This window comes from Mesoplodon mirus (genome assembly GCF_964341445.2).
Source record: "Mesoplodon mirus genome assembly, chromosome: 2".
Classification (NCBI taxonomy): Eukaryota; Metazoa; Chordata; class Mammalia; order Artiodactyla; family Ziphiidae; genus Mesoplodon; species Mesoplodon mirus.
The window spans coordinates 840,690-863,670 of record NC_138977.1 but is presented as its reverse complement, the minus strand read 5'-3'; the positions used below and the strand labels follow the sequence as shown (position 1 = coordinate 863,670).

Genomic DNA, 22,981 nt, shown 5'->3' with positions numbered 1-22,981 from the left:
CAAATAATGCATGTATGTCAAGGTTACATTTTGTTCAAAAGTATATGCATATATACTTTTACATACTTATCATTGTAGAATTGTTTTTATCTTAAAATTTCACATATTATTTAGTAAATGTTTCTATGCTCATACAGAGATATTATACTTATTATGTAATCATTGCATTCTCTTCCATTGTACTAATAAACCACCTTGCTTGTCCATTTTTCCACTGTTAAATATTTCCTAAATTTCCCATTGTAATTAAATATTTATTTAATATTTAAATATTATCTATATTTCTATAAAGAGCTATTTTCTTTTTCAAAAATAATTTTCTTGGGATAAATCACTAGAGTGATATTATTGCATTTAAACATGAATATTTACATAACTCGTCCTATCTATGACCAAATTGCTCACCCAAAGGATTTTATAGATTCTCAAAGGGTAGATTATATGCATTCTGAATTTAGAAGCAGTTTGGAGCATGATAAGGTGGGAACAGGTAAGGCTGGAAGCAAGACGGAAAACAGGAAAGAGGCATTTGCCATTATCCTGGCAAGAGATATATACCCCAACTAGAACGGTGGCAGTTGGCATAGAGAAGGAAATGAATATAATAAATATTTAGGAGGTGGATTTGACAGGCTTGAGGATATGAGGAGGGAGGAATAAGGAAGACTTATTGCTGGTTTTTTTAGAACTTGAGAACTGGATGGAATAGAAGAGTACTGGGAGAAAGGAGGATGCTACTATGTGCTATATACCCAGCACAGGGACTAGTACAATGAAGGAAGTCAATAAATGTTAGTTGAATGAATGAGTGCTACAGACAATGAATCAATGTTCCTATTTTCCCAAAGCCTCACAAGTATTTGGCTGTATACCTAAAAGTTTAATTAACTGGTTTTTATCTCCTCAATAGGATGCTTTTAAAATCAGGACTTATGAGAACAAGGAAGCAAAAGAATTAGGAAAGAAATTGTGAAAAGGAAGAGAATCCAAAGCCAATGCTCAGGACTTCAGAACAACCAGACCTCCCCCCACGACCCAATAAAATTAGTCAATTACTTTCCATGTTCAACCTTATGCCAATTAATGTAAATGCAGCTATTCCTTACAGAAAGTTAGCGATTCCTGATCTCTGGCTACTGCAATAATGGCTTCATTCTGCTCAACTTGTTCAGCAGTGAGGAGCTGAGCAGATTGTTCCCTGGAGCTCTCTGTTCTGAGTTGTAATCCTCTCCAAGTGCCCACATGTGGCCACAGGAGCCCGGAGCTAAAAGGATTTACTGGGAGAATCCCCAAACAGCCTTATGTCTCCAGCTGCACTGCGGTACTATGAACCTGAGTTATGTGATTGTGACATGTGTTTATGTTTTTATATCAAATTTTGTCATTTTAGGTTACTGTATTTTTCTGTATTTGTCTTATAACCCCTGGAGGGCAAAAGCCATGATTTCTATTTCCTTCATAACTTCCCAAGAGTCAGGTACAATGTTTAGCATAAAGTGAACACTAAGCAACTACTGATGATTGTCCATCTGTAACTATTAAATTGAAGGAAAGTGATGGTTTTTAATGGTCAATAAAATGTACCATGTATCTAGTCTTAGGAAACAAAATGTTTATTGAAGTGGTGGGTAGATAAATTACAACCAGCATAAAACTTTTAGTGGAGTTTTCAACATGGGTTCTTTTTACTCTTAAAATGAAGTGAGGCTTTGCAAGTCCATTGTCCCATAGGAAAAATATTATATTTTTCTTTTTAGATAGAGTCATTTCATAAGTAAATCACTTTTGAAATGGTCTTTTATACGTCTCCAGCCTATGACCAAAACAAAAAATATATTAAAAAGATATAATTATCTCCATTTAAAAAGAATAGTTAGATAAGAATGATTTAGGGGTAATAAATATGGAAAAAATACTTAGTCATTTGAAATGCTCCTAGATTTTGCTCCTATTATATTAGTATATACTAAAATATTTAAGAAATAATTTAAAAAATCACCAAGGCACAATGAAGTGTCATCATTAAAATGCAGACTATCACAATGATTCTATTACATATTTAGGAAATAAGCTAAAATACTATTATCTCATTAAACAAATTTTAAATAATTCTGCATTCAGTAATTTGGGAATACAGTCCAAAGTGAGTTTTAATTACCATTCAAGGCTAACTATTCTTAATAAAAGACTTAAAATTAATAAATACAGCAAGAGAAAATGGGAAGAAAATTTCATAAAAGTTTCTGAAACTTTGTGGGTTAATAGAAATGAACAGCTAATCCTCAGGGTAAAATGACTTCGTCATATTCTATTTCAACATGATGTTCTGGTCTGACCTGTTTGGCTCCCCCAAGGTGGTGCTGCTGTCCTCCTCCAATGGCGATTCTGTTATATGGGATTAATTTCATGGTGGTTTTCTTCATTGAATACCACCGGGATTTCCAAGTGGCCCAAATAATGCCGTTATCATAACCATTAGGAGTAGACGATTTTGAGTAAGTGCCACCTAAAACAAATTGTAGATGCACATATCACCGCTCTTGAAGCTCCTCCCCTCAGAAAGTCTATAAAGAACTGTCTATTATGAATTCCATTGTCATATGCATCAGATTTTATAGTGTTATCTACTAACTGAAAATATCCTTAAAGACTCCTAAATTCTCCATTTAAAATTGACATAAACTTATTATTAAACAAACTCTTACAGCTGTGTTGTGCTTTCTGGTCACATCCATACTTTAAATGTATTCACTGCTAACAGGCTTAGAACCCCAAATTTCCCCAATTAGTCTCTCTCCCTAAGTTTAGCCATCCCGGATTCAGCTATTATGGACCACCTTTCTGAAAACAGGTCATAATTCCTCATCAGATGATCTCAGGTCATCTGAAAAACACAATTTTACTGGAAAATACGAGGAGCTCTAGAAAGCAGTTCTGGAATGTTATTTTATATCTCCATTATAAAGTGGTGGCTAGGCTGAAGTACCTTCACCTCGTTCCTGGACACTAGATCTCATGTGATTTTGTAAGGGATTGTCGGAGTCTAGTACTGGAGGGTACCACAAGCTATCAACACGGCTACTCTGGATCATATGGATCGGGCACCTTCCCTGAGAGCTTCTTCTAATTACATGGTTTGTTGGTGCAAAGCTAAGTTAGGTTTCAAAAAAAAAAAAAAACATTGTGAAAACCAAAAGGTAAGTTTAAGTAGTTTTTAAGAGGATTCCAAGTCACCTCTTGACTAAGACAGTGCCCTAAGGAAGGAAGATTGTTCATTTTAATGGGTGAGGGTTTCCCCATGCATACCTGTTGGGTAGTTACAATAGTTTGTCAGTAAGTAAAACCAGTGCTCAGAACTACTCCAGTCTTAGAGCAAACTATAGCTTGCCCTCCCCTTGTCCTAAAATAAGTGTCTACACTCCTCAGGCTGGACTCCTCCCCTCTTAAGCTTTCATGGACATCTGCCCTCACCAATACACCCCTGCTCTTTGCTTAATTCCTACAGACACCTACTCACTGCTTACTGGATCTATCTGACACATAGTTCATGGGAAGCTGAACCAAACTACTGTGTTAACAAGCATAAACATGGTAATGTTAGTCCATCCAGATCATATATATGGTAAGCCTAGAGGAGACACCACAATCCAAAGTATCAACTCTGATGGAGGCACGATGAATACCACTGCATAGTTTGTAGCAGTTGGATTTCTTGTAGAAGGACAATTTCAGATATAAGCTAGCAGTATTCAATTCTGATTTAAAATAAAGAACTATATAATAAGCTCTCAATATCTTTATTCATTTCCTTATATTTATTTATTACCTTTTATAAAAATATAGACTATGCACAAATTCATGCATCTAAGGAAGAAAGCCATACCTTGGTAATAAATTCCATTGAGGTGGCCAGCATGACATTTGTTCATCCACCAACCAGATCCATCCTGTTCAGCACAGTTGCCTTCAAACTTATCATTGTCATTGTCCCAGGTACTGAACTGCATGCCATTGTGGGATGTGAAAAACTTGTCACTAGTATCCTCGCCAAAATCGTAGCCATCAAACGCATCTCCAGCATCTCCACCAATGAAGTAGGCATATGTCATGCGGTATTTGTCATTTTCACCTGTCACCCTGAACGTAGCATAGTCTGCAGTACTACAAAGAAGGGAATAGAGACCTTAGACCCTGAGCCTCAGAAGGCATCTCAGAAGTTCTCTCTTTCATAGGACAATTGTTTGGAATTTTTAACTTTGCTTCTTAATCTGAAATATGCTCATTGAATAAAAATTTCTGCAAATCTGGCAAGGGAAAATGGATGTGGGAACCAACACCACTCAGGATGGGTCTAGACGCCTTCAAGGAAGGCTTCTAGTCCCAGGAAGACTAAACATTTCAGCCTTCTGAATGCTTTTTGCCTATAGGATCCTAATATCTAACCCAGATATGTGGATGAACCTGACTAATTTCATATTTTCCACTTTTATCTCAGTATATAGCATGTACACACAGTTCTCATAAACAACATTAATTATCTGACAGTGAGTGACAAACAATGCAGCAAACTTGAAGGAGCTACAGTTTCATTAGCCACTCATACCATCTAAAGTGTGAAGTCCTAAAGGGGTTTTCCTTTCCCAAGGTAGTGTGGCGGTGACAAGAAGGAGGGTTTCCTCAAGCACCACAAAAAAGAAGTTCCCTGTATGGCCCACAAACAATGAGCTATAGGATCAGAGAGAGATTCTCCCCTGGAAAAAGTTGTGAATGAGGGCCAGAATTCTATGGAGTTCAGGGATGAATGGGTTTTGGTGCATGAACAGAGATTTCCAGAAAACATTTAGCTTCCCTGATCTCTAGGACTTGGGATATAGGAGATGTTCTCATAGGAGGTCTACTGACTATGGTATTATACTTTCTGGTTAAAAACTTAAAAAAGTAAAAATACGTATTTGGGCACAGACTATATTTCATCATGCCATAGACATAACAAGAGGGTTGGATATTGTTTTTAATTTTAATTAGGCATACAACACTCAACGTGCCCAGACAGCTCTAGCTCACCAAAGAAGCCAGCTGGTTTCATTTTAAAGTAGCTCATGGATTTGACTGACTGAATAGTCATTAAAGCACTGGGAAATCTGAAGAAGCTAGATTCACTCTTTAACAAGGATAATCACTAAGAGGATGGGTTGTAGAGTTAAGCTACCTGAGTTTAAATCCAACCTTTACCATATACCAACGATGCGACCGTGGAAAAGTTAATCTGTAAAATGGGATTAATAGTAGTTCCTGCCTCATGAAACAGTTATTTGGATTAGATTAAATTATAATTTCATGTTCAATTTATGGTACATATTAAATGCTCAGGAAATACTAGCTATTATTTTGTATGGTTCCAGGGTAAGTGGATTGTACCAGAACACTTAGATCCTGCCTAAATAGGACCTAGCAACTTGCACTGCCCAAGAACCAAACTGACTTCTGGGGAACATAGTTGGATGTGCTCTTCGCATCTGTCAGACTGTCTTCCCCACTGTTCTGTTGAGAGCTGGAAAGTGCACACTCCAGACTGTCTCTACGGCAAAAAGTTAAAAGTCCTTTCTAATAGTACCTGGTTCTGCCATTCCAGTCCTCCAGCTGCACTCTTAATACATATGGGATGGTAGACTGTGTGCTTATCAAATGAATCTTCTCATTTCCCAGCCAAAATTCTGTGTTTCCAGTAGGAGACAGATGTCCAAACCCTTCTTTATATTGAATCCAGTTTTTCTTGAAATCCACACTGCCATCAAGCCTCTAATTACACAATTGCATGGGCAAAAGGAGAGAGTGGATTATCAGTGCACATAAAAAAAAATTATAAACATTTTGTCCAAAATATGGAGGGTATGATTTCATCATTTACTAAGTGACCCTGGGCTAGCTGCTTCAGTTTTCTCACCTATCAAGTAGGAATAGTGATGCTTACTTCTTAGGGTTGTTGCAGGGATTACACCAGAGAATGTAAAAGTACTTAAAAGAGTGACTGGCACATGATAAATTATAAATTAGTAGTTTTAAAACTAGTAGTTTTTTTTGTTTGTTTGTTTGGGTTTTTTCTGCGGTACGCGGGCCTCTCCCTGTTGTGGCCTCTCCCACTGCGGAGCACAGGCTCCGGACGCGCAGGCTCAGCGGCCATGGCTCACGGGCCCAGCCGCTCCGCGGCATGTGGGATCTTCCCGGACTGGGGCACGAACCCGTGTCCCCTGCATCGGCAGGTGGACTCTCAACCACTGCGCCACCAGGAAAGCCCAAAACTAGTAGTTTTAAAGACTCCTAGAAGACTCCAGAACACCAGCTTGATGTTGCTGATTCTTGTACTGATGGTAGAAAGGTCAACCTATTGCTACCAGCCAGAGCTCCCATCACTCACTGGCTCTGAGTGCCCCCTGCAGGATTAGTTGTAACAATGGTCAAAGGTAAACAGAATGCAAGAGGATTTGCAGTGGGTGCCTGGGGCTGGCAAAGACAATTGTGGGTCCTGGTCTTGGAACAGCCTAAGTGTATGCTCTGGGTGACATCATCTTCTTCTGATGGGCAGCCCTAGGTCTTGATGTACCTGTCAAGAGAGGTCTCTTCGAGTTCTTTGTCACTATGATATTGTGATTATGTGCCATCATGAATCTACAACAACAGGGCCAGCATAGTAGAGAGTCACAGCACAAACTGAAACCAGATTATATCCTTACTCTGTTACTTATTAGTTATGTGACTTTGGGCGAGTTATTGATACTCAGCCTCTTGTGCCTGTTTCCTCCTCTGTAAATAGGGTTAAGGAGGCAAAAAGTACTGCAAAGGGAAGTTGTGAGTGTTAATTGAGTTAATGTTCACAAGGTGCTTGGAAACATATCGGGCATATAGCAGAACAATTAGGTGTCTATTAAATACACACGATGTGGGAAAAAATACCATCTGAAACACAGTCCATCCATTTCCAGACCCGTCAATTTCACAGTAGACTAAGAACGGCTGCTTAGCTTTCAGAGGTTTGATAAAGTAAATCCCACTCTCTCTGGCCCCCTTATTGGCAATGTCTTGACAATCTGAAAAAGAAGAAATTTTTGTGGTGGTTTGAAATCCAGGTAAGACTGTGCCAGCCTTGAAAATGAAATTTTTAACATGTCGTAAACTATTCATCTCCTGAGAAGTATTTTCTTACTTCTCACGTGATTATTCCTTTCAAAGTATTTTTTCAGCTAGTCAAGAAAAGTATGTTTAGATTTAATAGCTAGACATTTCCCAATGTATTTGTATACATTCCAATACATATAACCTCCTTTACTTTTTATATTTGCTTTGATGAACTTAATCCCAATATAAAAGTTTCACTTACCTTTCCCAGTTGTATCATGTATCTTCACTGTATCTTGACAAGGTTCCTGACACTTTGCTTCCAGTTGGACCACTTTCTGTTTCAGGTTGATGATTTTTTGATTATTTGAATTATATATTTCCTGCAAAAATCTATAAGCAAAATAATAAGATAACAGAGTATTCCTTTTAGAGGAATAATTTTGTATATTCTTTTTAAAATATCACCTTATTTTCTCAAGAATTATTTCCTGATAAATTACTCCATTCTTGGAAAATGTGTAAAATGATGTTAGTAAATAAATTGAGGTGAATTAAAATTCTAAGCTTTTTGGAAAAGAAAGTAACAGGGTCCTTGCCAATAAACAGTATCATTGTTAAGTGGCCTTTCTGAATTTTATCTTTTGCATAAAGAGCAGCAGATAATGATGTACACAAGTGATGAGGCTGCTTAATAGGAAGACCATCTGGTGATTATTCTTGAGACAATATTCTTAGGGAAGGAAAGTCCCTGTTCCAAAATTCACATGTGCTGAAGCATTATTCCTTTTCACTTGTGGATTTCCTGAGGATCTGTTTATGGACTTCAATCTTATAACTTACATAGGAAAAGTATCTGGGGCACTATCTTTCCTAAAATAAAATAACAGACATTTTCCCTTTCTTCTTAATGTTTCTATTTACATAGCTTCAGAAAAAGCCTGGGGGAAGTGAACAATCCTGCTTTTGTTGTTTCTCACAGGGTTGCTTGTACATATTCAGAAATGATAGAAAACTATCTACAGTACATAGACTGTCATCTCTTTCTTTGAGGTACAGGATAGACAAACTATTTGACCACGTTTTTCTCTACTGCGCCTTAGAAAATTTCTGCACTGTAGTCTCCTTCAACTTCAATGATGGGCAATAATAATGCAAATCATAATGCTAATAATATCACAATAACAATAATAATAATAGCTCTCTGATATCAAAAAGAGGATAAATCCCTCCTGGGCCACTTTTCCTCAGCCACCATTTATCTCAATTTCTTATACTACTTTGAGAACAATTTAGGAAAAAAATTGAGGAAGAAACTAAAACTGTATCTGAGACCCTATGTTCAGAAAGTCTACGAGTCCCTGGGAAGTTGTTAACAGAAACATTTTACTTTCAAGGGAAGGAAGGAGAATACGTAATTGCAGGTTCCATGATCAACAGGTAGCTTTACAATGTTTGTTACACTTATCTCTTAAAACACATTTTTTCTGCTCTGCCTTCAATATGATTTACTTTTGCAGCCAAGATTCTTCCTATGTCTCTGCTTACAAATTCCTCACCACACATTTGTTGACATCCTTATAAAAAGAATTTTATTTTCAACACCCATATTCCCATCAGTTTGAATTTACATTGTAAGACAAATGGGGGTGAGGGGAAACATTTTGGTAAATACGGTCATAAAGCATTTGAAAACACCTAAAACATCTTTCTCCCACATGATTATTTTCTTCCACATCATTATTAAAAAGCAATTACAATCCAATACAACTCATATTGCCTAAATACTTCTATCTCCACTGTGTTCTAGATGGTCAGGCATCATGTCAATTAGCTACAAGTAGAAAAAATTAAAAGATTTCTTCTACTGAAGCTTGGAATATTGAGTAAACACTAGCTCAGTCTTGGAGAGCAAATTGAAACAAAAAGTGCTTACCGAACTGTTGACTCATGTGTTAAAATCATTGTATCATATTTCATAATTTCTTCCAACATTTTCTTGGAATTCTTGGTAGCACTCTCTATCCCATCTGTAACATGGGATCAGAGACATAAAAATACGTAAACAAACAGAACCACTGAAATAACAGCAAAAGAACTTCACAGATGAAGTTCTCAGTCAGTGGTGGTTAGATTCTCACTTGGCTTTGCTGATCCATCAGAGTGGTAGCTGATCTGGATTGCTTTGACCAACTCTCTGGCTTCCGATGTCTTGTTCTCAACCTGACGTAAGATGCCTTCCAAATTCTGTAGATCCTTGTCTATACTGGTTTGGTAAGTAGACAGGAAATCTGCAATTCCACAGGTAGTTGGGCAATAACTACCCTGAAAATGCAATAATAGAGTGCTTTAAAATCCTGATAAAAACCTACATAAGATCTACTAATCAAAATAGGTAAAATCTAGACTACCTTTAAAAAAATGTCTAAACTGCCAAATGATATTTGTGAGAGAATTTCTTTTATTTCTCTGCCCACGTCCAGTGCAAACACAGCGAGAAACATAAAAACTACTTACAAATCTTTCATCTAAGATGCAGCAGTTGTCTCGGGTAGCAATATACTAGAGGAGGAAAATACAGACATTTCACTAGTTTATCGTATATTTTCTTATTTTTAAGCTTTCCGTTTAAAACAAATACATTTTGTAAACAGCACACTTACTGCCAGGCATGTTGAATAGAGCAATGAAAGAGTGTAGAAGCAGAGGATTAAACTCCGGGGGTGCGAGGACCAACTCATGGTGTCGGGGGTGCCCAGTGGTCCAAGCCTGAAGGGTCAGAACTGTGACATCTCGGCTCCAACTGTCCCTTTATTTAAGCTCCGAGGATGGCAGGACCGCCAGTGGCTGGAGCTGATCACGGGGCTTTCTTACCAGGGGGGCGGGATGTCTTTCCAGTCTCTTTGTCCTCATCCTGGCCCCGGACTAATGTTTAGTCAGGTTCCCAGGTTTTGCACACTGGTCTAAGCTCCTCCTTTCTGGCCCAGCTCAACCCTTCTCCTGCGAAGCCAACTCTTCTGCAAAGGCTAGTGAAGCATTAGCCTTAGTTGCGATGAGGAGGGAGGGGGCCGGGGAGGCTGCGTGTTGCAACAGCTTCCAGTACAGGCTGAGAGAACAAACACACAGTTGACCTCGGCCAGAACAAACCGCCCCAACCCTAAGACGGAGCCTGGTACCATAACCCAAATACCCCAAATTACTGCAAGTCCTTTCTTAGACCTGCGATGAAGGAACATCATTACTTTTAACCTGCCTATGGCAGGTGGAGGCTTTGGCTTCCACCAGGTCTCAGCATGTCACTCTTGCCAGGAATGAATGACACTGGAAATGTATTCCTGTCCCACTGTGTTGGCCATTTTCTTTTTTTTTTTAATTGAAATATAATTAACATATAACATTATATTAGTTTCAACTGTGCAACATGATTTGATATTAGTATATATTATGAAAAGATCACCACAATAAGTCTAGTTAACATCTGTCAGCACACATAGTTACAAAAAACTTTTCTTTTTTTCTTGTGATGAGAACTTTTAAGATCTACCCTCTTAGCAACTTTCAAATATGCAATACGGTACTATTAACTATAATCCCCATGCTGTACATTATATCCCCTGGACTTATTTTATAGCTGGAAGTCTGTAACTTTGGACCCCCTTCACCTATCTATTGACTATTTTCATAGGCTCTCAGTTTGCAGTGGTTTTTTTTCCCAGATGGTAGCCTAAGGATACATGCCCCCCTCTCATTTTATTTCTTTTATTTTGTTAACCTTTTTTTTATTGCAGTATAGTTAATGTACAATGTTGTCTTAGTTTCAGGTGTACAGCAAAGTAATTCAGTTTTATATATATATATATGTGTGTGTGTGTGTGTGTGTGTGTGTGTGTAGACTTTTTCAGATTCTTTTCTTATTACAGGTTATTACAAGATATTGAATATAGCTCCCTATGCTATACAGTAGGTCCTTATTTGTTATCTACTTTACACATAGTAGTGTGTATATGTTAATCCCAAACTCCTAATTTATCTTTCCCCCACCCCATCCCCTTTGGTAACCATAAGTTTGTTTTCTGTGTCTTTGAGTCTATTTCTGCTTTGTAAAAAAGTTCATTTGTACCATTTTTTTAAGATTCCACACAAATGTGATACCATATGATATTCATCTTTCTCTGTCTAACTTACTTCACTTTGTATGATCATCTCTAGGTCCACCTATGTTGCTGCAAATGGCATTATTTCATTCTTTTTTATGGCTGAGTAATATTCCATTGTGTATATACCACACAGCTTCTTTACCCATTCATCTGTCGATGGACACTTAGGTTGCTTCCATGTCCTGGCCACTGTAAATAGTGCTGCAATCAACACTGGAGGGCATACATCCTTTCGAATTATGGTTTTCTCCAGATATATGCCCAGGATTGGGACTGCAGGATCATATGGTAGCTCTATTTTTAGTTTCTTAAGGAATCTCCATACTGTTCTCCACTGTGACTGCACCAATTTATCAATACATTCCCACTGACAGTGTAGTGAGGTTTTGAACTCAACTCCTCCCTCGGTCTGGAAGCACCAGCTGGTGGGGCACCACACCTGCTGCAGAGGGGAAACAAGTCAGAAGCCTACTTTGTTTTCTCTGAGGCTCCATCTCGTTACCGCAGAGGACCCCCTAGCTACAGGAGGCAGGGGCTAGGACAATCCACGTCGCATATATGTGACTGGGAGCATAACTGAAGGAAAGGGCACAAAATGAAATATTAGGCAGGAGCTGTCCTTTTCACTCTCCCCTAGAGCTTCCTTGTATATTGGGACAACATTCTTATCATCATCTCCTACTGACAATTTACAATTATGCAGTATCATTACCCCTACTTTTAATATCCCTCATTTCATTCTCTGAAAGCAAGCTTACTGCAAATTTTGATTAAATATTTAGTGGGAGAAATACATCTAAATTGAAAGAAATACTAATACTTCAACGTTTAATCCTAAATCTTTACAAAGGAATACTTGTTTTGACTTGAAACAAAGATAAATGTTCCTACTCAGTAAATAATAAATAATTATTATAACAAAATGAGTACATCAAAACCAGATTTGTTGCCTTTTCTTTCCTCCTTAACAGTTACCCTCTCTGACTTACCAATCATTGCCAATCACATCACCAACCACCAGCCAATTAAAGCCTCACAGTCATCCTCCTTGCTTATTCATCTCATCAGTTGTCGAAGCTTATTATTAAAACTATTTTCTCACTGTCATTTCTTTTTTTTAAATAAATTTACTTATTTTATTTATTTATTTTTGGCTTCATTGGATCTTCATTGCTGCATGTGGGCTTTCTCTAGTTGTGGTGAGCGGGGGCTACTCTTCATTGTGATGTAAAGTCTTCTCATTGCAGTGGCTTCTCTCTGCAGTGTTGCAGAGCACTGGCTCTAGGCTTACAGGCTTCAGTAGTTGTGGCACGAGGGCTCAGTAGTTGTGGCTTGTGGGATCTAGAGCTCAGTCTCTGTAGTTGTGGCACATGGGCTTAGTTGCTCTGTGGCATGTGGGATCTTCCCAGACCAGGGCTCGAATCCATGTCCCCTGCATTGGCAGTCTGATTCTTTTTTAATTTTTTTAACATCTTTATTGGAGTAGAATTGCTTTACAATGGTGTGTTACTTTCTGCTGTATAACAAAGTGAATCAGCAATACATAAACATATATCCCCATATCTCCTCTCTCTTGCATCTCCCTCACACCCTCCCTATCCCACCCCTCCAAGTGGACACAAAGCACCGAGATGATCTCCATGTGCTATGTGGCTGCTTCCCACTAGCTATCTATTTTACATTTGGTAGTGTATATATGTCCATGCCACTCTCTCACTTTGTCACAGCTTACCCTTCCCCCCCCCATGTCCTCAAGTCCATTCTCTACGTCTGCGTCTTTGTTCCTGTCCTGCCCCTAGGTTCTTCAGAACCTTTTTCTTTTTTAGATTCCATATATATGTGTTAGCATACAGTATTTGTTTTATCTTTCTGACTTACTTCACTCTGTATGACAGTCTCTAGGTCCATCCACCTCATTACAAGAAACTCAATTTCATTTCTTTTTATGGCTGAGTAATATTCCATTGTATATATGTGCCACATCTTCTTTATCCGTTCATCTGCTGATAGACACTTAGGTTGCTTCCATGTCCTGGCTATTGTAAATAGAGCTGCAATGAGCATTGTGGTACATGACTCTTTTTGAATTATGGTTTTCTCAAGGTATATGCCCAGTAGTGGGATTGCTGGGTCATATGGTAGTTTTAGTTTTAGTTTTTTAAGGAACCTCCATATTGTTCTCCATAGTGGTTGTATCAATTTACATTCCCACCAGCAGTACAAGAGGGTTCCCTTTTCTCCACACCCTCTCCAGCATTTACTGTTTGTAGATTTTTTGATGATGGCCATTCTGACCAGAGTGAGGTGATACCTGATTGTAGTTTTGATTTGCATTTCTCTAATGATTAGTGATGTTGAGTATCCTTTCATGTGTTTGTTGGCAATCTGTATATCTTCTTTGGAGAAATGTCTATTTAGATCTTCTGCCTATTTCTGGATTGTGTTGGGTTTTTTTTGATATTGAGCTGCATGAGCTGCTTGTATATTTTGGAGATTAATCCTTTGTCCGTTGATTTGTTTGCAAATATTTTCTCCCATTCAGAGGGTTGTCTTTTGGTCTTGTTTATGGTTTCCTTTGCTGTGCAAAAGCTTTTAAGTTTTGTTAGGTCCCATTTGTTTATTTTTGTTTTTATTTCCATTTCTCTAGGAGGTGGGTCAAAAAGGATCTTGCTGTGATGTATGTCATAGAGTGTTCTTCCTATGGTTTCTTCTAAGAGTTTTATAGTGTCTGGCCTTACATTTAGGTCTTTAATCCATTTTGAGTTTATTTTTGTGTATGGTGTTAGGGAGTGTTCTAATTTCATTCTTTTACATGTAGCTGTCCAGTTTTCCCAGAACTGTTTATTGAAGAGGCTGTCTTTTCTCTGTTGTATATTCTTGCCTCCTTTATCAAAGATAAGGTGACCATATGTGTGTGGGTTTATGTCTGGGCTTTCTATCCTGTTCCATTGATCTATATTTCTGTTTCTGTGCCAGTACCATACTATCTTAATTACTGTAGCTTTTTAGTATAGTCTGAAGTGTGGGAGCCTGATTCCTCCAGCTCTGTTTTTCTTTCTCATGATTGTTTTGGCTATTCAGGGTCTTGTGTTTCCATACAAACTGTGAAACATTTTGTTCTAGTTCTGTGAAAAATGCCAGTGGTAGTTTGATAGGGATTGCATTGAATTTGTAGATTGCTTTGGGTAGTATAGTCATTTTCACAATGTTCATTCTTCCAATCCAAGAACAAGAACATACCTCTCCATCTGTTTGTATCATCTTTAATTTCTTTCATCAGTGTCTATAGATTTCTGTATACAGGTCTTTTGTCTGCTTAAGTTAGGTTTATTCCTAGGTATTTTATTCATTTTGTCGTGATGGTAAATGGGATTGTTTCCTTAATTTTTCTTTCTTATCTTTCACTGTTATTGTATAGGAGTGCAAGATATTTCTGTGCATTAATTTTGTACCCTGCTACTTTATGAAATTCATTGATTAGCTCTAGTAGTTTTCTGGTATCATCTTTGGGATTCTCTATGTATAGTGTCATGTCATCTGCAAACAGTGACAGTTTTACTTCTTCTTTTCCAATTTGGATTCCTTTTATTTCTTCTTCTTCTCTGCATGCTGTGGCTAAAGCTTCAAAAAATATGTTGAATAATAGTGGTGAGAGTGGGCAACCTTGTCTTGTTCCTGATCTTAGTGGAAATGGTTTCAGTTTTTCACCATTGAGAATGATGCTGGCTGTGGGTTTGTCATATATGGCCTTTAGTATGTTAAGCTACCTCTATGCCTACTTTCTGAAGGGTTTTATCATAAATGGGTATTGAATTTTGTCGAAAGCTTTCTCTGCATCTATTGAGGTGATCATATGATTTTTCTCCTTCAATTTGTTAATATGGTATATCACATTGATTGATTTGCGTATATTGAAGAATCCTTGCATTCCTGGAATAAACCCCACTTGATCACGGTGTATGATCCTTTTAATGTGCTGTTGGGTTCTGTTTGCTAGTATTTTGTTGAGGATTTTTGCATCTATGTTCATCAGTGATATTGGTCTATAGTTTTTTTTGTGACATCTTTGTCTGGTTTTGGTATCAGGGTGATGGTGGCCTCATAGAATGAGTTTGGGAGTGTTCCTCCCTCTGCTGTATTTTGGAAGAGTTTGAGAAGAATAGGTGTTAGTTCTTCTCTAAATATTTGATAGAATTCGGGTAGGTGGATTCTTACCACTGCACCACAAGGGAAGCCTTCACTGTCACTTCTGTTTTATTGCTATTTTCTATTTTCACAGCCAATGTCCTAGAGAAGACCCTTTTATTTCTTGTCTATACTGCTTGTCTACGCTGCCTATTAACTGATTTCCCTTCCTCCACTTCAGTTACCTCCTGCTCCAAATCAGTTGTCATATTGCAGACAGATTCATCTTCTTATAAATGGAGCTCTGATTATGACATTCACCTGCTCAAAAACCTTCCATGACTTTCTATATCCCATCACAGTGAATGTAAACATAATAAATGTCCCTTCCTACCACTGCTACTTTTTCTCTCTTGATTCTGTCTCCTGCACTCTCTAGTCTAACCAAATTGAATCACATAATATCCCTAACGTGCACCATATTTTCCCATCTCTCACATGTGTTTCATTTTTTACATGCTGCTCCCTCAACCTAGATTGCCTTTACACAACCTCCTGCATCTCTGGCTATGTCTTGATTCCTGCTTCCTCCAGAACCAAAACCCAAGCTCTGGAGGCCAGCTCCACCTCTTTCATAGCATTTATAGCAACCTAGAATTGTATATACACATGCTGCATCCACCTCATTAGATTATAAACTGATTTTTATGGCTATTGCCCCTAGCATAACAATATTAAACACTGAATAATGATTTGATGACACTAAAATGAATTGGGCTGGAATAAATAAATAAAGTTTACATTTCTAATAGCCCTTAAAACTTCCAAATTGCAAAAATAAATGACTTCGGCAAGGGTAATTATGTAAAGATAAATGAATAATCAGTTAGAAAGTAGCTATTGGTAAGGTGGGTATATAAAAATTACTAATTAGAAATCAATATAGCCATCATCTACAGAAACAACAACCAGTTAAAATATATAATGGAAGAAAAAATTGCACTTATAATTTCCACCACACAGACTCAACTAGATAAAATATCTAAGGAAAAATTTAACAAAAAATAAGCAGGAAGATTGATATTATTAAAAATTCCAAATAATACTATCAGGATACAAAATAAGAACTTGAAAAAAACTCATGTTTTATGCCTAAATAAAAAGAATCAATAAAAGTATCAATTATTTCCATGATAATTTAGAACTGTATTGATATTGCAATAAAGCTAAAAATGAGATTTTTTCTTCTTCTCCTTCCTTTCTTTCTTCCTTTTTTAAGAACTAGATAAGATGTTTCTAAAGCTCAAGTGAAAAAAAGAGATAAAATTATCTTGGAAAATTCTAAACAAGAAGAAGAAAAATGAGGGCAAAACTATCTCTCAAATATAAAAACATATTATAAATCCATAATTTTTTAAACAAAGTGATATTGATTTTTTAAACAATGTAATACTATAGGTAGATAGATAAATATTGTTGAGATATAAGCCTAAATATATTTTGGTGTTTAGTACAATCTAATTGGCATTGCATATCAGTGATGATAGAAAAAATTACTCAATATACGACATTAGTATGGTGTTAGGATAATTGGGAAGCTATCTGCAACTAACTGCAGGTTGATACTGTAATGCTCCCCAGAGGAGAGAGCATCTTGTTGTCTAATTTAGGTGGAAATGACACCTAAATTAATTCTACCCATCAAAGATGAAATGATAATAGAACCAGTCTGCTCACCTTATGAAAAGGTGTACGTCCTACCAGTAAGTGTGTTGGGCAGAGCATGTTGTCATTGTAGTTCTTTTTGTTGAAGACTGTAAAATATTGATTTCTTGAATGTAAGGTAACAATTTATAACTTTATGTTTACCCTCTATGTTAACATATATATATATATATATATATATATATATATATATATATATATATAAAACTTCATACTCACAAGGTTAATAAACAGTTAAATTGAGGAAATTGGAAATTCTTTCTTATCCAGTTTTAGAAGTGCAGTATATTCTGGTTTTTGCTGACTTGCTTTGGAATCTAATATGTGTTATCAGAATTTTATAGAAGAGACTTGTTTTTTTTACCACAATCTCAAGTCCTAAATCAGAATCCTATCAGAAAAGATGCTCTCTGAGAGAAAATGGCCAACAGTGACTTAGTGACCTACATTGGCCTTGCATTCAGTCACTTAGGTTTGTTAAATTTTAACTAGTTGTTCTCATCCATGTTTGGGACACATTTTTTCTCTGATAAATTATAAATGATTAATGAATTCCAGGAAAGAAGAGTATTTCTTAAATCAACTTTCTTCTACTCCCCAGTTGGTTTTCTGAGAAAATAGCAGAGGTAATATTTAAGCCAAAATAATCATTTTATTTCATGCAGAGGTCAATGAGCTTGCTTACTGGAATAATAATTTTCCAAATCACCTATTATCCAACTATTTGTGCTCTGATTTAAAAATATAATTTTCAAATATTTCAAAATATTGCTAACAGTCTTCATGTATATTGATAATTCACCCTATGAGCCCCCTTTTCTGTTTTGTTCACCTCTGATCCAAATTGTTTGCTGAATTTGAATTGGATTATGTAGAGTTAAATTTAAGACTTCCTGACCTGTAACAAATGATAAAGGCCTAAAGGAATAATAGAAAAAACCACTGATTCTGAGCATCATCGTTATGTTTCATGTCATGCTGTACTTTAATTGATGTTGTTTTGTATATTCTGTCATTTATCCTCACAACGAACCTTGTAGTTAGATCTGATTATCTGCATCTTATGAATGAAGAGAGTCTTTGGGAGGTTATGATGATATATGCAAGGTCACTGTGCCAGAACGGGGTTCCAAACCCATGGGTCCAATGCCTGCACTCTTAACCATGACTGTAACTAGAATCATGAAACACTTCTTAATCTAAGGTGATATACAGATACAAAATGTTATTATGAGAACCAAAGTTATTCACTGATGGAATGGTTGCTAGTGGAGTTTATGGATTTTAAAAAATAATGTGTGTATGCATATGCACAAGTGTGTGTGATTGTATGAACATATATTTACATCTATCTTATCTATCTAATCTGCCTATCTGTCTCCTTCTCTGGATTAGAAACAAGGTTGGCTGTTACCGTCTTTCTCAAACCTGAATTTTACTTATTTTATAACGCTTGTATTTTCATTCCAATTTTAGATGGAAGCAGTTTTTCAATGCTGACCACATGGTTCAAGTAAATAGGAGTTGATAAATTGAATTCTCTCAGTAGCTTAGAGGAAGATACATCAGTTGGGTGGTCCAAGGAAGCTCAAATCAATGCCGACAATGATATGTCCATTTTTCTAATAAGAAACCATCTATAGACCTAATTTATAGCCTTATTCTTCAGAATTGGATATCCTCAAAATAGGCAGAAAGAAATGAGCTGTTGACACTGTTGAAAATCAGTCCAACCTAAGTTGTCTGTTAGAATATTTGCTTTGTTTATTAAAATAGCCCAGGGAAAGTGAAAATGAAAATGTTTTCTTGATAGTCTATGAACAATGTGCTTTTGGTTCCACTATGTAAATCAAAGACAGAAGAACAACGTGGGGCACATAATATACAGTTCTCCCTGGGGGCGGGGCAGCAGTCACAGGTTGGGTTTTGAGCTTCTTAACTTTACAAAGAAATTTTCGTTGGATGTGTCCATGGAGGCATCTGGCTGAGGGCAGGGATGCTCAAAAAGTGCTACGGATGGGATTTAATTAATTACGGATGAAATTAAGCAACTGGGTGCGTTAAGAGAGAAGGATTATCCTAATCTGAATTACATCCACAGCCCAAAATGGCCAAGAATCAGCCATTTTTAATATTGGCTGGAGATTAAGGAATGTGCTGAGGCTGCCCTGGATTGACACAAATTGGAATGGAGAAGTTAGATTTAAGTGTTTGCTGTGCCAAGTTGGTCTATTACTAAGTTTCTGGTGTGTTTGTTTGTTTCTATCTTCATGAAATTTGCAATTTGAGATCCCTTGCCCTATGAAAGAATTTTCGCTATTAATTTTCATTCCTCTGAGAAACTCTGGTCATTTTTGGCCAACAAATTATCTTTGGAGAAAAACAATTATCTATTCCCAAAGAAGGAGGGAAGATAAGAATGCTGTCAGATCAACAAAATGAGTCATCTTATCTCACTTAATGCCTACATTTACTTTAACATTCTGTCTTGAATGAGGGCAAATAAACATTTGTAAGACTTGTATCTTTGTTTTAAATTGTAACTGCTTGGGTTAGTTTACTACCTTACTGTGATTGTACTATAATCCTTTCTGTTCCGAGTTAAGTCCACAAAGAATACACTGTGTATAAAGGCTAACTTCTCACTGACATTTTGAAGGCCGTTGCTTCATCCCTGAAAGGTGACATGTGTTGCTACCCTTCTTCAAGCAGAGATTGCTGTGTATGTTTTACCTTCAGTGATGGCACGGTGACCTCTGATCAGTAAACAAAGATACGATTTGTAAGAGCCCAAATATTTACTGAATGTTTTGCAAGGAAGACCAGAGTGTAAACCACACTCTTGGTTGATTACTACTGTGCCTGCAGGACTAACTAGGACAAACTTATCCATCAAGAAACAAAAGAAGTCAAAATTTAGAGCACTGTGTCTCATAGTTTATAAACAACACAGAGGAAATTCCATTAATCAAGATCCAGGAAACCAATTGCTTAATCATGCACCCCTCTAGGTCAGAAAACTACCCAATATTATTATTTCAGCACTTCCTGTGGATCTCACCCAATATGCCATATTAGGTTAATTTCATCAATATCTAATTCTGCATCATCAAATTATGGGTGTGGAAGGCCCCTTCTCTACACCCCTCCTCATGTCCTCCTCACGTGGCAAACTGCCTCGGCTCTGACACATGGACTGTATAGCATCATCCTAGGAAAATTCCTGAAATAATGCTTAATCAAATATGCACCCCCAAATTTGGTTAAAGGGTCACTGAACACCTTCCCATGATGCTCCTCCGCTGGATCTCAGACCAAATGCTTATTGAGCATGTACTATATGCCAGGCCCTCCTTGTCCAACACAATAAGCAAAATAGACAAAATCCTGTTCTCAAGAAGTTTACCCTCTAGTGGAGAGAAGGAGGCGATAAACAACATGCTATGTAATGTCAACCGGTGAACAAAGACTGTGAACAAAAACAGAAAAGACCTCAGGGAGTCAGTGCTAGTTGTGGTCTGGTGATCTGGGAAGCACTCTGCTGGGTGCTGTGACTTTGCTGGTTTTGTGGTGGGAGAGTTGCCAAGTGCATGGCTGGCTCACCATTGCCACTTGGAGGTTCCCTGCAGGGTGGTTGGTTTGGAGCCAACATACATATATTTTTGGTTTGGGGTTGTCAGAAATTTGACAAGCCCACGTAAGTGACAGAGTGAGAATAAAGTAGAGGAACCCTGTGAAAATTAGCCCCCAAACACCACGAAGTCTATCTACTCACATCTACTCACTACTGTCAAGTCTGGGATCCTCTGATGATGCCATTTTCCTCATCAAAAGCCTCCAAGGATTCCTTATCTCCTACCCAATTAAATATAAACTTCTTGGCCTTGTATTTAACCTTCTCTGCAAAAATATGCCCAGTATAACTTATCAGCTGGATCTTCTAAGTCAGATTGAGGTTATCACAGTCCCATAAAATTTTAAGATAGTATTATACTCATGTAACAACTAATTAATTAAAATAAATTTTATGTCAGCCCCATGAAGGCAAGGATTCTTATCCACTGTTATCTGAAGCCCTTCAAACAGTGCACTCAATAAATATCTGTTGAATAAATAAAACATATTTCATGAAAATAATACTAAATACTAAATATTACTGGAACAATGAAATAAAATATTAAAATGCAGTTTGCGGCAGAGCACATGACCATTAAGGGGTTTACAAGGTCCGTCAAGAAAAGAAAAGACAAAGTACACCGGCCTTGAAAACATCTGTTTCAGAGCGAAATCTGTTCTCAGATGCAGCAAGACAATCAGATACCACAGGGCGGGTCAGTTATAAAATGGGAGCAGCTGCCCATGTATGAACCATGGGGATTCTTCTATGTCTGCATTTGAGTGGCATCAGGAGGGGAGAGAGACACTCACTGTGACTTTGTGACTGATGGGGACCTCACATGTATTTAATTTTTGGAAAACAAAAGCAAAACTATATAACACTTTAAAACAAATACAAGTTTGAATGATGGCCATAAAATAGGCTGGACAAGTCCCCAGATGCCGAAAACCAGGGAGGAACTTCCAGGACCTGACAGTCACTGCCTCTCTGGGTCCTCTCTATGAAGTGTAAGGAGAGAAGGCTACACACAGCCCTCTGAGCTACTCCCACTTGCCTGGACCAAGTGGGTTCTAACCAAACAGCAATACCTTAACAAAGTTAAATAAAATTCTAGAAGATGGGAAATAGAAGAATTTATAATAGCACTGTGTTTGGGAGCTACATTAGGCCCCTGCACTAACATAGAAAGTCTGGAGCACACAAGACTTGGGTTAGTGTGTGTGGTACGGAAAGCCAAAGGCCCTTCACCTGCCCTTTCCCTTAGGCTTGTCTGCCTGGTCCCGTGCTTTAGCCCAGCTCACTCACCTGTGCCCCAGGCCAGGATTAATATGAGGGGTCATGGCCTATATTTGGGAAGCTTGAAGGATTTTGGGTTCCTGAGCCCATTCCACTCCTCAACTACCATTTGCAATGAGCCTCAGACTGCCACACCCCTGCTTGCTGTGAGGAAACCCTGGCCCAGCTCCCCAGCCTACGTGAGCATGTTGTGACACCTTCTTTCTCCTTTCAAGAGTCTTGCCTACTTCCTGCTCTTCCAAGAACAGGGTCTGAAACACTCATGTGGTATGAATGGATTGATCTACGCTGAGGTGTTACTTCTACCAAGACTGAAATTTAAACTTAAGATAAAACTAGAAACCAAAGATATGAGCTTCTAAACATAGGATTTTAGGAAACAGTCAGCTCTTGGGAGAGAATTATGGGATCAAATAACATAAATGAGGTGACTAAGAGTAGTTTTATAAAGCAATTTAATGGTGTAAGGACAATATTTTATTTCTATATTAAATACTTGGATTTTCTTCTCCATGACTTTTCCTTAAAATGCTCCTTAGATTTCTGTTGTATTTTGTTTAAAGATGCAGATTCCTCAGCTTCCTTCCGAATCTACCGAATCAGTGTATCAGGGTATGGACCCTAAGAATTTGCATTTTATCAACAAGCTTCCCCAGATGATTACTATGCCCAGGAAAGTACGGGAATTCCCTGCCTTACACTGGGTTGCAGAGTCATCACACCTGCTTTACATAAGGGGCCCAATTTCTACTCAGCAATCTCAAAGCTCACATAATTCCGCTTTGTTATATTTTTTTCTGAAGACATGTGAAATCATTTATTGCGACAAAAAGAATAAAAAACCAAACTGCATCAGTTCCTTCTATTTAAGTTAAAATTATATTTTTGGTAATTCAATTTACTGATATGTACTGCTTTATGAGTTTTGCTTCAATGTTGCCAAAAG

The 22,981-nt window shown here is 37.5% G+C and overlaps 1 protein-coding gene across 2 annotated transcripts; it reads right to left on the bottom strand.

Annotated features, from left to right (window-relative positions):
• Window positions 1-1,592: 1,592 nt before the first annotated feature.
• FGG (fibrinogen gamma chain) lies at window positions 1,593-9,931 on the bottom strand. Of its 2 annotated transcripts, XM_082638090.1 has the most exons (10): window positions 9,777-9,930; window positions 9,631-9,675; window positions 9,255-9,438; window positions 9,050-9,143; window positions 7,376-7,506; window positions 6,952-7,085; window positions 5,615-5,799; window positions 3,884-4,161; window positions 2,337-2,506; window positions 1,593-1,813 (listed from the first exon to the last, which is right to left on the bottom strand). In XM_082638090.1, exons 1-10 carry the CDS (start codon window positions 9,852-9,854, stop codon window positions 1,799-1,801), a joined length of 1,314 nt encoding a protein of 437 aa, XP_082494216.1. In that variant the 5' UTR covers window positions 9,855-9,930; the 3' UTR covers window positions 1,593-1,798. The 2 variants fall into 2 exon arrangements, with proteins under 2 accessions (XP_082494216.1, XP_082494215.1); XM_082638089.1 differs by lacking the exon at window positions 1,593-1,813 and having other exon boundaries at window positions 1,862-2,506; window positions 9,777-9,931.
• Between the last annotated feature and the right edge of the window lie 13,050 nt (window positions 9,932-22,981).